At 37.2% G+C, this 14,969-nt stretch overlaps 1 protein-coding gene across 2 annotated transcripts in view; it reads left to right on the plus strand.

Moving 5' to 3' along the window:
- The window catches only part of VCL (vinculin), a 69,486-nt gene that overhangs the window by 42,234 nt on the left and 12,283 nt on the right, over positions 1–14,969 (plus strand). For both annotated transcript variants that reach the window (XM_068950463.1, XM_068950464.1), the window contains exons 7-15: positions 2,554–2,644; positions 3,957–4,104; positions 6,537–6,690; positions 7,666–7,841; positions 9,024–9,214; positions 11,672–11,871; positions 12,358–12,486; positions 13,468–13,617; positions 14,246–14,354. In XM_068950463.1, the coding sequence (XP_068806564.1) occupies positions 2,554–2,644; positions 3,957–4,104; positions 6,537–6,690; positions 7,666–7,841; positions 9,024–9,214; positions 11,672–11,871; positions 12,358–12,486; positions 13,468–13,617; positions 14,246–14,354 (1,348 nt within the window). The remainder of the gene's footprint in view (positions 1–2,553; positions 2,645–3,956; positions 4,105–6,536; positions 6,691–7,665; positions 7,842–9,023; positions 9,215–11,671; positions 11,872–12,357; positions 12,487–13,467; positions 13,618–14,245; positions 14,355–14,969) is intronic.

Consider the following 14,969-nt stretch of genomic DNA (forward strand, 5'->3'; position numbering starts at 1 on the left):
GGCTGAGAGAGATCTAGTATCTTGCAGGATTGGATCCTGGCTGGTGACTAAGCTATATATTCTGCCAGAAGGCTGGCTTTGCCTATTTCCTTCAGCATTCCCTTCTTTGGTAATGAAATGCAGACATCTTTAGACTAGATTGCTTAATTGAGTCAGAGGTTTTATTTTATATTTAAAAAGGGATTGCGTTGGATTTTTCATTCCTTTTCAAAACAGTGCCAGTACCACCTGCTGCACGAATAATATGAACATTCTTTGTAGTGGTAAAAGCAGTGCATAAAGTATCTTGAAAAAGTGCTCATTGCCCTTAGAAATTGCTTGCAAAAAGCCTACTTCCTTTATTCCCTTCAGGGAATGTTGCCCTAGTTGTTTAACTGTTTTTGGTGTAGCTCTCTTCAAAAGGCAGTAGGGCTGATTTTGCTCCTTTTGCCAACTAGATACGGGGAAAAGGAAGAAGAGTCAGATTTTGCTGGTAAAACTACTCTACACTAAACTCCTTGCAGAATAGCTGTAGGATTTTTTTTCTTCTCGGAATTGTTCTTCTGGCAAATCCCGAATAGTTAAGTCTTTAAAATATTTAGCTGTTTAGGAAAAGACATGATATTTTAACAGCTCCAGATATCAGGAATATCAAGACTTGCTTTCAAGCGGTAAGATCATGAGCAACTTCAAAAAAAAATTTTTTTTATTGAATATTTCTAATTCCAGCTTCCTGCTTAATAGCCTGGATCAGTGGATAAGTCTAGACATTTCAGGATGGCTACGTCTTTGTCTCTTGCCAAATACCCAACACCTTACACAAAACTATAGCAGAAAGAGAAGTGAAATAATGACTAGTAGAGTACCAGCAAGTCTAGTTAAGGATGTGTTCTAAATGTCTATTCAAAAATTACTCCTATCTCAATGAAATGACAACTCCTTACCAGGCTAAAGTTGAGTGACTCCTTGTCTTGGCAGTTTTGACTGTTAAGATGGGAAATCTGTGCTTGACGAGTTATCCTGAAATACTTTGACTGCTACACTAGGATATTAGCAATTTTTTTAAATAAATGAGGGAGGGTGGTGCTTTGCAAGCAACACAAACATCAGTGGAGAGCCACACAGGATAACAAGACGTACACTGTAAAGCAGTCCAGTTTTACAACGTTCATATGATAGGAGAGATGGATCCTGTATGGCTTGTGTAGTTCTAGCAGTCATGAAATCATAAGTTTGAAAGGTGATACAGCTTTGATTTTGTCCTCTAATATGAGACTTAGATTCAGAAGCTTCTATATCATTTTGCTGAAACTGCAACTCTGCAGGCAGCTGAGAGGACACAAAAGCCTGCTCCTGTAAGAAGGGAGGAGGTCTTTGCATCTCCTATTTCTCCTCAATTCTCCTTTTCCAGCCGTGCATTCCCACACCTATCTTTTCATCAGCATGCTCTGCAACATCTGTTGCCTTTTTAAAAATTCAGTTTTATTTCAAATTACTTATGGGACATGGTTTTTTTGCTGTTATCAGGGTATCTCCTGTTGTACCAGTTACTGGTTCTTGATGCTAGAAACAGACTCCTCTTTGTAAGAGTTGGACATGGACAATCCAACTCAGTTACCAGTGTGAGGGCCAGGTTTCTCTTCAGCTGTACACCAATCACTGGGTGTTAGATGCATTTCAAGTTATTTCTGTCACATGTATGGTAAAGAGCTATTTTGGCCTTGTCCCAACTTTTCACTTAAGGTACTTGTTACTCTGACTGTCTTTCCGTTTGTTTAAGATAGAAAACTTCTGGCCTCTAGTGGAGAGATGTCATCAACAGTTAAGAGAGTTTGCAGAGAGATGACAACTGGATGATTTGGTCTCCTGTAGGCAAAGATGTGTGAGATAATAGCGGGATAATAGTCAGAAAATCAGCTTCTCTAACAGTTGTGGCAGGGAGGCTCTGAGTTTAAAACAAACACATGTGGGTTAAAATCTCCAGAGATGTTAAAATCCCTATATGGGAACTGCAGGAATTAGCTGGCAATCTATTCTTTTCTTCATTACTGCTTCTTTCTTTAAAAAAGACAAATAGCACCTGTTTGATTCAAACAGTAAAATAGGCTTCCAAAAAAAAAAAAAAAAGCCGATTCACATCCTCCTAGATAAAAGTAGTAAAATTCACTGGCCAATTTCCATTGCTAAAAAGTTAACTCTCAAAACTCTTGTGACTGATAATCTCATTGTTATAGTCTTTCTATATGCCTTGATGCATATTAAGGAGAAAAAATGGAACTAACGTGTGCTTACTAGAGCTTTGACTTCAGAAATTAAAACACTAGTAAATAAAGGAATAGAAGAATCACTGAAAGCTTGCATGCACGTTTTCTGCATTTTGAGTGAGATGAAAGCATCTGTTTTCAGAAAGAAGTGATTATGATCTGATAGTTTGAAAACAGGTTTTGAGCTGCTTATATGGATGGATGCCTTTCTATAAGGAGATAGTGCTTTAAAACTTCTGTCTGCTTTGGCTGTGCTGACTATTTGTGCTTTGATTTTGAGAATTGTTACGGTGGTTTTTCTTTTGCAAAGGACACTGAAGCCATGAAAAGAGCTTTGGCCTTAATAGATTCGAAGATGAACCAGGCAAAAGGCTGGCTGAGAGATCCAAATGCACCTCCGGGTAACATTTAAAAATTAACACAAAGTATTTTGATTTTTAAAAGTCCAATTCTGCTGTATAAGACAATTACCTTTAAGTATTAATAAACGATGCATGGTGGATCATTCTGAATGATTTTTTAGATATTCCTTTAAATATTGAAGATCAAACAAATTATGTGCTTAATGACCTAGCTTTGCTTATTTTAAGTTGTCCAAATAATTGCTATGTATGGTGTATATGATTTTTCTTTGCATTCTACTAGTAAAAATCAAAAAAACTCAAAATACATTGAACAGTATTTAACTGCAGCACTGGATAATACTTAAAATCCCTCCTCTGTACTTTCAAATTTGATACCTTCAAAGAGATTAATATTAGACAGATCTGTTGTTTTTCTTTCAGTCTTAACAAAAAATGCCTACCACGGAAAAGCTGCTATAACTACTGTAGTTACAGATTTGTCACCTTTATCTATATAATAGTTTTGCCTTTCTATGCATCTTTAAAGCTCATAAAGCCAGCTGCAGGCCTATTCCATTTGTACTTTAAAAACATTATCTGAAAGGCTTCCTCTGAAATGGAAGCCAAATATACAACTGTAAATGTTAGAAGTGAATTATCTGTGAAGCTGCTGCTTGTATTTCTTCTGACCTCATCTTATTTTCAAAGCCTTCTGTCATTGACACTGGCAATTAATGAAATAAATGATTAAAAAAATTCAGTAGCTAAGGACAATGAAAACATGTAGAACTTGCTGAAAATCAGATTTTACTGGGTCTCATATTTTTGTCATTGAGAGGTTCTTACGGCAGCGCTTGTTCTTTGAGCCACTTCTGTTATTCTGATTTCATGACAGAACTGGTGCTTTATGGATGGTGGAGGTGCCAGTACCCATATTGCTGGGGGATGTAGTGGGGGTTGGATTACGAGGACAAAGAATGTAGTTCTCGATCTTCTTTTGCCAAATATAAGTCAGATATGCAGCTGGCTAAAGCCAAGGCCACATGAACCTTTCCACATTGCTCCTTTCTGTCTCATCGTGAGTACATTAAAGATTCTATAAATGAAGCATTTGTAAGAATTAAGCTATGATAACAGAAGGATTAAATGATTTGAAGTGCATGATGCACACTACTGAATCTATGCTATACTGTTTCAGGAATATTGTCCAATTGTAAGATTTATCCCATTTGGTGTATATCTTGTGATTTTTGATAAATGTACTTTCAAATCTGAGCCTGATATAATTAGTGTGGCAGGCCATGATGAGATTTCCAGTTATCAAAGAGTTATCTTGTTTGACGTTTTACTAACTGACTTTGCATCTTAGGGGATGCTGGTGAGCAAGCAATAAGGCAGATCCTTGATGAAGCTGGAAAAGCGGGAGAACTATGTGCAGGCAAAGAACGCAGAGAGATTCTGGGAACCTGCAAAACACTGGGCCAGATGACTGATCAGGTGGCTGATCTCCGAGCTAGGTAAATCTATTACTGTTAATGGGCTGTTTTCCAGTGCTATTAAAACAGTTTTTCTGATCTTGCAATTACGTTTCTTAACATGTTAAAGAGCAGGGCAGTTAACTGCATTGTTTTTCATTCCACTGTGGTGTGGTGCGTGGTTACTTATTTCATTCTTTTCTGATAAGAATGGCTTGCTTTAATATGAGAATCCTTAATTATAGGACCTGCTGGGACAATGGTGAGCAGATTGGCTCAGATAGATAATTCAGCATTTGTTTAATGGCAAACACAACTTTCTTTCGAAGTAGGCAGAAATGAAATCTTAAACTCTGTGGGTTCCCAGAAGAGGATGCCCTAATGACCATCAGATCCATGAGTACTCTGTTTTTTAGGTGTTTATTGGGATGTTAGACTGCAGGCAATAGTTGCTGAAGTTGTTAATTGGTCCCTGATAAATTCTTCAGAGCTTCATCTGCCTGTTGTCTTCTGTTAGCATTTGAGTTTGATTTGAGTTGAGTCCTTTATCAGTTTTCTTACTCCTTACCTAAAAATTGATTATTCTCTCATGAAGCTGGTTTTGAATTAAGGATGTTTTTAAGCAGCAGGTGACCCTCTTGAGGTTCACTAAATTTCTTGATTGTAAATAGTATAACCTATTGTTCTTTTGTTAGAAAGTAGAAAGCATGACAATCCTTTGTGAAGGCATAAAGATGAGTTAAGAAATAACTGTTGCATGTAGCTTGAATGTTATAAGTCCGTTTCCTTTGAAAATGGGGAGTTCTTTTTCTCAGCTCTGTGTCAGTGTAATAAATCCTTAAGTTGGATGCTCTAATATTGATTTCTTCATTTTGTTCTGGTGATTGTCTTCTCTCCCTCCTCCCCAATCCTTAAAAAAGCAAACAAACAAAAATTCCCCAGAAGCTCTTCATAGCAATCTACCAGGGAGACAGACAATGTTTTGACAGTATATTTTCTTCCTAAATGTTAGTGCAGCTTGCAGATTGCCAGAAAAAGCAGTAGAGGTTGAGTTTTTTCTTTTAGAAAAATAAATTGCCTTTATGTAAAAACAAGCATCTCTTCTGACTTAAACCTATGAAGTGCAGGAAATGAGCAAATGCAAACTATCTGGCGTTCTCCGTTTTGAGTGACCTCAGGTAAGAACAGATTCCCTACCAGCACTTTAAATATGGAGACTGGAGACTACGGAAGTGTGAAGCATTTCAGTGATACATACAGAAGCTTGGAGCATTTCTGAAACGATTTCTTTAGAGTCATTAGTTGCATGTACAAAGACTAAAAAGGGCAAAGAATCAGAAATACTAGCTATGTTGTCGTTAGAGGTGATGTATATTAGTTGTAATGCTAATAGTAGATGAGACGCTATTTTTGGTTTAACTTCACTTGGATTTCCAGGCGATTGGCCTAAGAGAACGCAGGAGTTTCTTTGTACCAGTTTTTGCACAGACCATTGGAAGTTAAGTCAAACATTCTTTTTATAAAGCAATAACTGCTGACAGCTCTTGTATTTGAAATTTTTTAGAGTGGAGAAAAGCAGAACTAAGATTTACTAACAAATGAGTTAATTTGTTTGCTGTCTTAGTATAAAAAAGACTTCAACCAGCCTATGAGAAATAGCGTGAAGAAACATACCTTGAACCTCTGGTCTGATGTGTGTAAATGCACCTTATAACCTCAATAGCATCCTTGTCATCCTGCCACTTATTATGATCTTCTTGAAGTTACTTGTTTGGTTAATGCAACACATTCAAAACTTTCCAATAATCAAATATTTTGGAATGGAATGTGAAATTTCTTATGTAAAACTCTAATGTTCTCAGGCATATATATCTGAAATAATTTTTCTGTCTGGCTTTTCACTCCTAAGCATTTGAACAATCAGTGCTGTGAATTGCTTTCTACAGCTGTGTAAATTGGTGTTTTTAACATCCTTTTTTCCAATTTAAGAAATAATACCAATGTCCTGTAAGCTTTCAGCTATCTTGTCAGCATGACAGAGGCACAGCAATGACATTTTCTTGTCGCTTACAGACTTGTTGGCCTCACTTAGGGCTAGGCCCAAGTCCTGGAGGTTCTGATGGACTGTTGTAGCAATCTGTAAATGAATAGATAGCAGGCCTGGTTGTCAGTAATTCAATGGAGCTAAGTAGCCTTACTTTATCTCCTCATATTGAGGAACTTAAAAGTATTTATTCTTCCGGGGCTGCTAAATGTAAAATCTCTAGGAAGGGGCGAATGTGCTCTAAGTATGCTCTTAGTTTAAAACTGTTGTTGTCTTCTCTCCCCTCGGTTATTTTTGTTTTCCAAGAAAAATACTGTAGCTCTTTCAAGAATTGCTGAGAATCCTCATGAACTTTTTTGTTGCCTCTTCATTAGAAAAGCTAGTTCAGTCCTGAGCTCGGTGTGTGATGCTTTTTCTGTGTCTTGAACAGGGGACAGGGTGCTACACCAATGGCTATGCAGAAAGCACAACAGGTGTCACAAGGTCTGGACTTGCTCACTGCAAAAGTGGAGAATGCAGCCCGCAAATTGGAGGCCATGACAAACTCTAAGCAGGCAATTGCTAAGAAGATTGACGCTGCTCAGGTACTACTACTACTGACTTAATAAATGCTTCAGAAAGTGGTTAAACTGCTGCTCTTAGTTCTATTAGGCTGAACCACTGTAGGTGTTTCCAAGTGCAACACAGCTACTCATTTGGAAGAACAAATACTTGATTTAACATAGACATCTTACTTTCTGTAATACTATAATTTTAAAGTCTGTGAATTTGTTACAGCTTATTACTTTTCTTTTGTTTTTTTGTTTTTTTTTTTGTAAATGGTTTATCATTGCTAGAGAGTTTCAAGGATATGAACTTAAAATGAGGAAACACTCCCTAAATTTGGACGTAAACTGATCATATTAAAGCAAAGAGTAGAGGAGTTTCAGACTGCCCAGGTAAACTTCCTTGGTCTCTGTTTTGGGAGTACCAGTATAGATTTAGAGCCTCATGCTTTTGATGATAAAGATCAAAACAATGGTTTTGTAACTCTTAATCTCCTTTAATCTTCAGCCTATTACCCAGTGATGCTGATCATTATAATTGTCAGATAACAAATTTTGTCTGTGTGTATATGTAGTTGTATGAAATATAGCTATCTTGTCTAGATATCTATATATGAATATATAGAAATAATCTATATATTTAGATTATGAACCTGATAATGAGACTTTCTTAGAAAGAACTCTGTAAAGAATGTCGCATTGTGTACATCCGTCTTCATTTTCCTTCTAGAAGCTAGACCGCAGGTCTCTAAGGCCGCTAGTTAAATGTTACTTCTGAAAATATTGTTGGGAAATACTGGGGAGAGGAACTGGACAATCTTTGAGTAGTCTCATTTAGTTTCCTCTTATTTTTTGAAAAAAGAACATCTGGCAAACAGAACTTCAGGGTATATAATCAACAGATTGCTTTTCAAAAGTATTTTCTGTTAAATAAAGTTTTGAAAGCTTTTTACAGTCACTATAAGAATAGTATTACTATTTATCTTTGCATCTACGTAACTTCTTTCTATTAAGAATTGGCTAGCAGATCCTAATGGGGGCAGCGAAGGAGAAGAACATATTCGGGGAATTATGGCTGAAGCAAGGAAAGTTGCAGAATTATGCGAAGAGCCTAAGGAAAGAGATGATATCCTTCGCTCCTTGGGAGAAATCTCTGCTTTGACAGCTAAGCTGTCAGATCTACGAAGACAGTACGTTTTTGTTTGTTACCATTAATTTATTTCACTGGTAGTTCACTGGTAGTTCAAAGTGCAGAATTTATTAATCAAAAGACTGATTAATTGGGGAATACATTTTTCTCCAAGAACTGGGGATGAGCATCTTATACTATTGGGTTTCCATCCTGCATTTAGTAAAAAAGGCTAAGTATTGTTCAGTTTCCAGAACAGAAAATGTAACTTTTTAACACTCTTTTTAAAATTTAACATCCCTTTTAATGATTTCTGTCCACAAGCCACGCTTGTGTTATCTTCCTGCTGTAGAAAATGGGAGTAGCTGCAGGTGCACATCTATAAGATATTTTCTTTATACTGCCTATGGAATGTTTGACAGGCAAACTGAAGCCAAAAGCCACCTCCTTTGCTCTATCAAAACACTTCAAAGGAACCAGATAATGTGAAATTTGTTTGTTTATACAGACAAATGTCATCACTGTTTCTTTGCTAAGCAATTTGCTACAAGACAAGGTGGAATATCTTGCACTTCAATCTTTTGTTAGTGTTCCAAGATGCAACTGTAAACTATATAAAGCATAGGTTTTAAGACTTTTGGAAAAACCTGCTACCTTGGGTTCAGTGCTCGGCTGCAAATGATGTTCCTGTATCAGTTTTGCAAACAGGATGCTTGAACAGACTGAAAAAGTTACTGTGTAAACCAGGATCTTTAATCTCTGGTCACCTGCAATATGGAAATACTTTTTTTTCTTCAGTGGTTAGAGACTTTAATTTTTTCTTGAGATTTAGCTGCCGTAGATCTTAGTATACTGCCTTTTTCCTAGCTTGTGAGTAGCTGAATAGCCTTGGATCGGTTGCTGCTTATTTTTGAGTTTGTAATCTGTGTGACTTTATTGCAGTAGCTCATAAGATGGCCATGAGCATGGGAAATGGAAGTCATACATCAGTCCTATCAGTGATAATAACATACCTCCCCCTGCTTCCATGTTGTGCTGAACATGAATAAGGTCCAGGTGCCACAGCAGAGAAGTGTGAGCTGGGGATTTATGGGTGAATCTCAGAGCAAAAAATGCAGATCTGTCAAGGCTCGATTTGACCTTCTTTAAAAAGATTAAGAGTACCTTTCATTGTGTTGTTCCCCCCTGTGAATTTGGGACTAAGTGATCCTTATGACTTTTTTTTTCCTTCCGTTATCCTCAGTGGAAAAGGTGACTCTCCAGAGGCCCGTGCATTGGCTAAGCAAATAGCTACATCACTTCAGAATTTACAGTCCAAAACAAACAGGGCTGTAGCAAATACTAGGCCAGTTAAGGCAGCTGTCCATTTGGAAGGCAAAATTGAGCAAGCTCAAAGGTGGATAGACAATCCTACCGTTGACGATCGAGGAGTAGGTAAGTGTTCCTGTGGACTCTTCTGGAGTTTCTCCCCCCACCTTACCCATCCCAACTTTACAGTTAAACTTGTTAGTAACTTTTATGACTGAGTTGCTTAACATGCACAGGGTCTCTTCACTGGTACTGATTTCATGGCTGGTGGTTTATAGCCATGTTCTGGCTGCATTACTATTGAATCAAGCCGGCCTATGATTCACTGTCTTCTAGAAAGAAGAATTTCCCCAAAGAATGGGAGAATGTGTACTGCAAAATAGACAAAATTTAAACTCCTCCTTGCTCTTCTCATCATGCAAATGCAGTATCTCAAACCTGAATTTGTATGTATTCCAGCAAATTGAGAAGTGGAGTCCTTCAGAGAGGAGAAAATCATAACCGCGGTTCAAAAATGGCTTCTTGTGTGGCTTCTCGGTTATCTGAGGAGAATGCTACTTGGTTAAAGAGAAAAATTATCTGAGAATTCAAGCATGCTATCAGTGGGCATATAATTATGGTTCAGGAATTGCTTTATTGAGAGCTCATTGCAAGCAATCTCTGAAAAGTCTTGTTTTGCTTCTTCTGATCCATTTTAAGTAGATGGATGATGCCTGAAATCTGCATTTGATAATTTTCCTCATAGTAATTAGGTCTGAGCAGTGGAACTGATAATATGAATGGAAACACAGTTTTGTAAGTAGCATAACTGTAGTCCTTTAATATCTCTTTCTCACTCTTTTTCCCATGTCTGTCAAGATAGTGTCTTTTGTGTGAATAACCATTTGCAGACCCTTGAATTAAAGATTTGCAAGACTGATAGCTTGGGCACTTGTGAAGTGCAATTTTAAAAGTAATGTTATAATAGAACATTGAAGTCCCGTGTTTTTGATGCTTTCTGATGAGTAAACTGCCAAATGAGATGACACACGAAGGTGACATATAGGTTATTTTAGTTGGTGCCAAAATAGCTCATAATAACCGTCCTAATTCTGAGCTTCAGATGCTTCTCTAGAATTCTGAAGTGGTCAGCTCAAAAAAGCATGAAAACTCTACTTTTTTTTTTTTTTTTTTTTTAAGTTCAAAAGAAACTTAAATCCCTTTTGAAGTATGCTTTTGTGTGTGTTGTTAACTGAGGTTTGGTTACATAAAGGAAGCTTCTTTAAAGAATGAAAGTTTATCCATGCCAGCAACATACTAGAGGATTTAGTCAATTGCTGTAGTAATACATAATGACAAAGATATGTGAAAGATAGGTAAGATATTATGTGCCCAATGACTTTAATGTTCCTAATGTAACAAAAAAATTCTAGTTATGACATTGGGTTTTTTTGGGATGTTTGTTGATTTTTTTTTTTTTTCCTGATGTAATTCAAATATATGCTCTGTTAGGTCTAGACAACATTTCCAGAAAAATTTGGCCTTGTATTTTCATTCCTACGGTAATGTGAAAATACGTGCTCAGTGTTCTCCGCAGCAGGAATGACCATTTCACAAATAACCGGCCTGTTTGCAGTTCTCCCAAGGTGTAGCTCTGCAGCACAAACTGAATTTTGAAGTAATGAGATAGATACATGCAGCTTTTTTCATAACATGTGAGTCACTTCAGTGGTGTTAGCTGCTACAAATATTTACATGCAGTCATATTACCCGCTATCCTAGCTAAATGGTGGCTAAAATAATTGACTGGGAGATTAGGCAAGGTTCATTGAAAGATGTCCTGTGACGGCTCCTTTCTAAGCAATCTTGAGCTTGCTAGTAATTTGGATTGATTATATGTGAGCATTGGCTTCAAATAACTCTTTAGTAGGTCTTTAAGGGGCTTAATATACAACAACAACTTTTAAAAATAATACTGCTATATTACTGAAAGAACAAGGACTTTATCTTCTGTTAAGTGAGTAAAGAAAATCATACTAACAAAACTTCTACAAAAAATAACTTCTAATACACAGTGGAAGTTTTTACACTTGTGTTTTGTTTTTTTTCCATCTTGGACACTTGACATTTCTTACCGTGATTTTTGGAATCCCTGGAGAAGATGGTCTGCTTTCTCACTCATATTTTCTACTTGTTTTTTTCCCCCTATTCCTGCTCATCATCTACTGACTTGAAACGACTCAGATTGCAGTACTTGGAATTTGCAAGTACCTTCTATTGGAGTCAACAGATCAGTTTTGTAGGGACACGTGATAGCTGTAATGGTTAACTTCAGGTTAACACCCTGACTAATAGGGAGGCCTTTCTGGCCAGAGGTGTTGTGACAAATTGGTGAGACTCAAATTCCTCTTTGGGTTTGAACCGTTGTTGCTTAGTGGGAAAAAAAGTGGAAGGTTCTTCCCACTGTCAAAGCTTTCTAACTAGAAAGGTGTGCTTAAAAAACAAAGAACTCTGAAATGTCATTTAGTTTCTGGTACACCTGAGTTATACTCTCAGCTTTTGGATATACTGTATATTAATGCAGCATAACTTCTTCCACCATAGGCCAGGCAGCAATTCGGGGACTGGTTGCGGAAGGTCGTCGTTTAGCCAATGTTATGATGGGACCTTATCGTCAAGACCTGCTAGCCAAATGTGACCGTGTAGACCAGCTGGCTGCTCAGCTAGCTGACCTCGCAGCGAGAGGGGAGGGAGAGTCTCCTCAGGCTAGGGCAGTTGCTGCTCAGCTGCAGGACTCACTGAAGGTAAAAATCATTGCAGTTAAATCTGTTCTTATGCAGTGAAATACATGAAATGCTGAAGTATTTGTACCACTCCAGTAAGGTGCTTGCATATGTGAGGCATCAGTAACAAGTTTTTTGCTACACCTTTTTTTTTTTTGGTATGGAATAAAGGGTGATCAAGAGGTTGTGTAGTTTTTCTTTTTTCTATTTTTCTGGAGATGCGCAAAACAGACTTCCTTCGCTGACCATGATATTGTGCTGTAGGGGTCAATTCCAAATGAGCAACTTTGAAAGGAAAAAAATAAAAAGCACGTTAGCATTGCAGATTTGAGGGGCAAGGTCTCAAATCATGCTATTCATTGCTTCTGATAATTCATGGCTTGCCACTAAGATAAAATGGTAATAGATTTACTTTTTTGCAAGAAGAGATGTTGATATTTGAATCCCTGCAAACTTTTAGTGTTCCTGTGTTTGTACCAACATCTTACTTTTTTTTTTTTTTTTAAGGATCTTAAAACACGGATGCAAGAAGCAATGACCCAGGAGGTTTCTGATGTTTTTAGTGACACTACTACTCCCATTAAATTGTTAGCAGTAGCAGCCACTGCTCCTTCTGATGCTCCCAATAGGGATGAGGTAAGTGTATCAAGTGTTTTTTTTCTGTGTGAAGCTTCAGTTAATTTACTGTATTGTTTTAGCAGAATTTTTCTACCAGAATATTTTCTCTCAGGCTTGTGATCTGTGCTTATTCTGAGTGAGCAATGATTGCCATGCAAAATTCTCTGGGCTGATGGGGATTCATAATTGCGTTCCAATACCTGGAAATGGTATTGTCCATGACTTCATTAAATGCCAAAGACTTTTTCCATGATGTTCATATCATGTTGCCTGTAACATGCTAAAAAGTATTGCACAAGAATCACTAATTGACACAGTAGCTTGCACATCTCAACATATAAACTGATTAAAATAGTCAAATTCATACCAAAGTTCTTCAGCATGCTTAACCTGTTCTTTTGCTGTGTAATCTTTTTCCTGTACTTCAAGGCTACAGGTGTCATGTGAAGTGTCTCCAACTCTGGGCAGCTCTGTGTGGCTAGTTAGTTTGAACCTAATCAAAATGATTCCTAAGGCCTTGGGGGATTTAACTTTGCAACTGGATAGCTTTTGCCAAAGTATTCTGTGCCTTGAATAAAAAGGACTGTGGAAGGAAGGATTTTTTTTCCAATGTGGAGCTTCAATTTCTAGGATAAAACCCAGTATTTATCTTCCAAATGTAATTACATCTGATTTATAGGTTTGAAGATTAATCTCTACATGCTAAGCCAAGAGTTTTATTTGTGTGAACTCAGTATTTGTTACAGCACTGATGTAATTAATATCTCACAGGTATAAAAGTGTGGTAATATCCTTTGATGGAAGGGGGGGGGGGGTTACCAAGGAAAAGTCTCAAAACAAAGATTAAAAAATGAAACAGCTTCAAAGCTTCTGTGTCCTTGTCAGGAGATACATTAAGTCTAGATGTTATGAAGGTGTCCCTAACACTTAGAGAGAAATTGTCTGCTCTGTTAGAGAAGTTGTGCTTTTTTCTACCCTATTTTCTCTGCTTACAACTAGGTGTTTGATGAAAGAGCAGCAAACTTTGAAAACCATGCTGCCAGACTGGGAGCTACAGCAGAAAAAGCAGCTGCAGTTGGAACGGCTAATAAAACTACTGTGGAAGGCATTCAGGCAACTGTGAAATCAGCAAGAGAACTTACCCCCCAGGTTTGCTTCCTCAGTCTCAAAAAGCTATTAAATGACCAGAGAAATGACTTCAGTGGATTTTTCTGTATGCTTCTGCTATTAATACCATCAAAGAAGATAGTACTGACACCTTTGAAAGGGAAATGGCAAATACTTGGTTATATGATTTCAAGTAGAATAAGCTGATTAGATGAGATGTATTACTCTTCAACTTCTGGACAGAAGCCATAGTGAATTATCCTTGCAAGAAATTTACTTTGGGACTTAATAAAATATTTAAGTAGAAAAGACATTCTTTCTTTTTTTTTTTTCCAAATTAATTAAATTTTTGTCTAGCATTTGTTCAGTAGTGAGACTGTCTTTAGTATTGGGTTTCTTTTTAGTGATTTCAAATATTGCTTTATTTAATTAAAAAACACTTTTTAGTGTATGATAAGCATGTCATGGAAGTTTCAGAAAACACTATTTCTGGCAGTGAATTCTGGAAGCACTGTAAGTCTTCATGCAGCTAAAAGCTGATGACCTAGAATTGATAGAGTATTACAAGTGTGGAGCTACACATCCAGTCCTAAAAGGCAAATTTTCAGGAGTGCGTATGATGTCCTTAAGTACTGGTATTTTCATAATTGAAAATGTTTTCCCTTGGCAGGTAGTATCAGCTGCCCGTATTCTCCTGAGGAATCCTGGAAATCAAGCTGCTTATGAGCATTTTGAGACCATGAAAAACCAATGGATTGATAATGTAGAAAAAATGACAGGTAAAATAGGAATTTCTATTGAAGACTCTACTTGTGGCTAGCTAGCCTGTGTGGGATTTTTCCCATTCTGTTTGGGTTGATGAAACATGCATAAAAGTAGTAATTAATTGAAAAAAAAAATTGTTTCAGAGAAATGAGAGCATGAGCTCTATGACCCCAGAAATGTGTGTATTGTACAGCATAAATAGAGTAACTAGTTTCACAGGTGTTAATTTTGAGCAGCGAGGGAGTAAATTGGGCTTTAGTTCTTGCTTGGGAAAAACAGAACACCTTTCCTGTTTATCATGCTTACTGATTTTTAACAGTATATCACTGTAGCAGCTAGAGTATTTTTTGTTGTTGTTGTTTTGCTTTCAACATGATCTTGGCATGCTGAATGAGGACAGATAATTAAACGGGGGCAAGAAAAGATGTTTAAAATGATGTAACAGCTTGATGAAAGCAATGAATAGAACAAAGCTACTGATTTACTACTGAATCATGCCGAGACAATTAAATGCTTCAGTCCTCCTGAAGCGCGGATCCCCCTGCACTGGGCTGTTATCAAAATACTTTCTCTTGACTCTGCACTATCTCCTTCTCCAACCCCATAATTGCCCTGTGGATATTTGAAAT

This window comes from Struthio camelus, chromosome 7, assembly GCF_040807025.1.
Source record: "Struthio camelus isolate bStrCam1 chromosome 7, bStrCam1.hap1, whole genome shotgun sequence".
Classification (NCBI taxonomy): domain Eukaryota; kingdom Metazoa; phylum Chordata; class Aves; order Struthioniformes; family Struthionidae; genus Struthio; species Struthio camelus.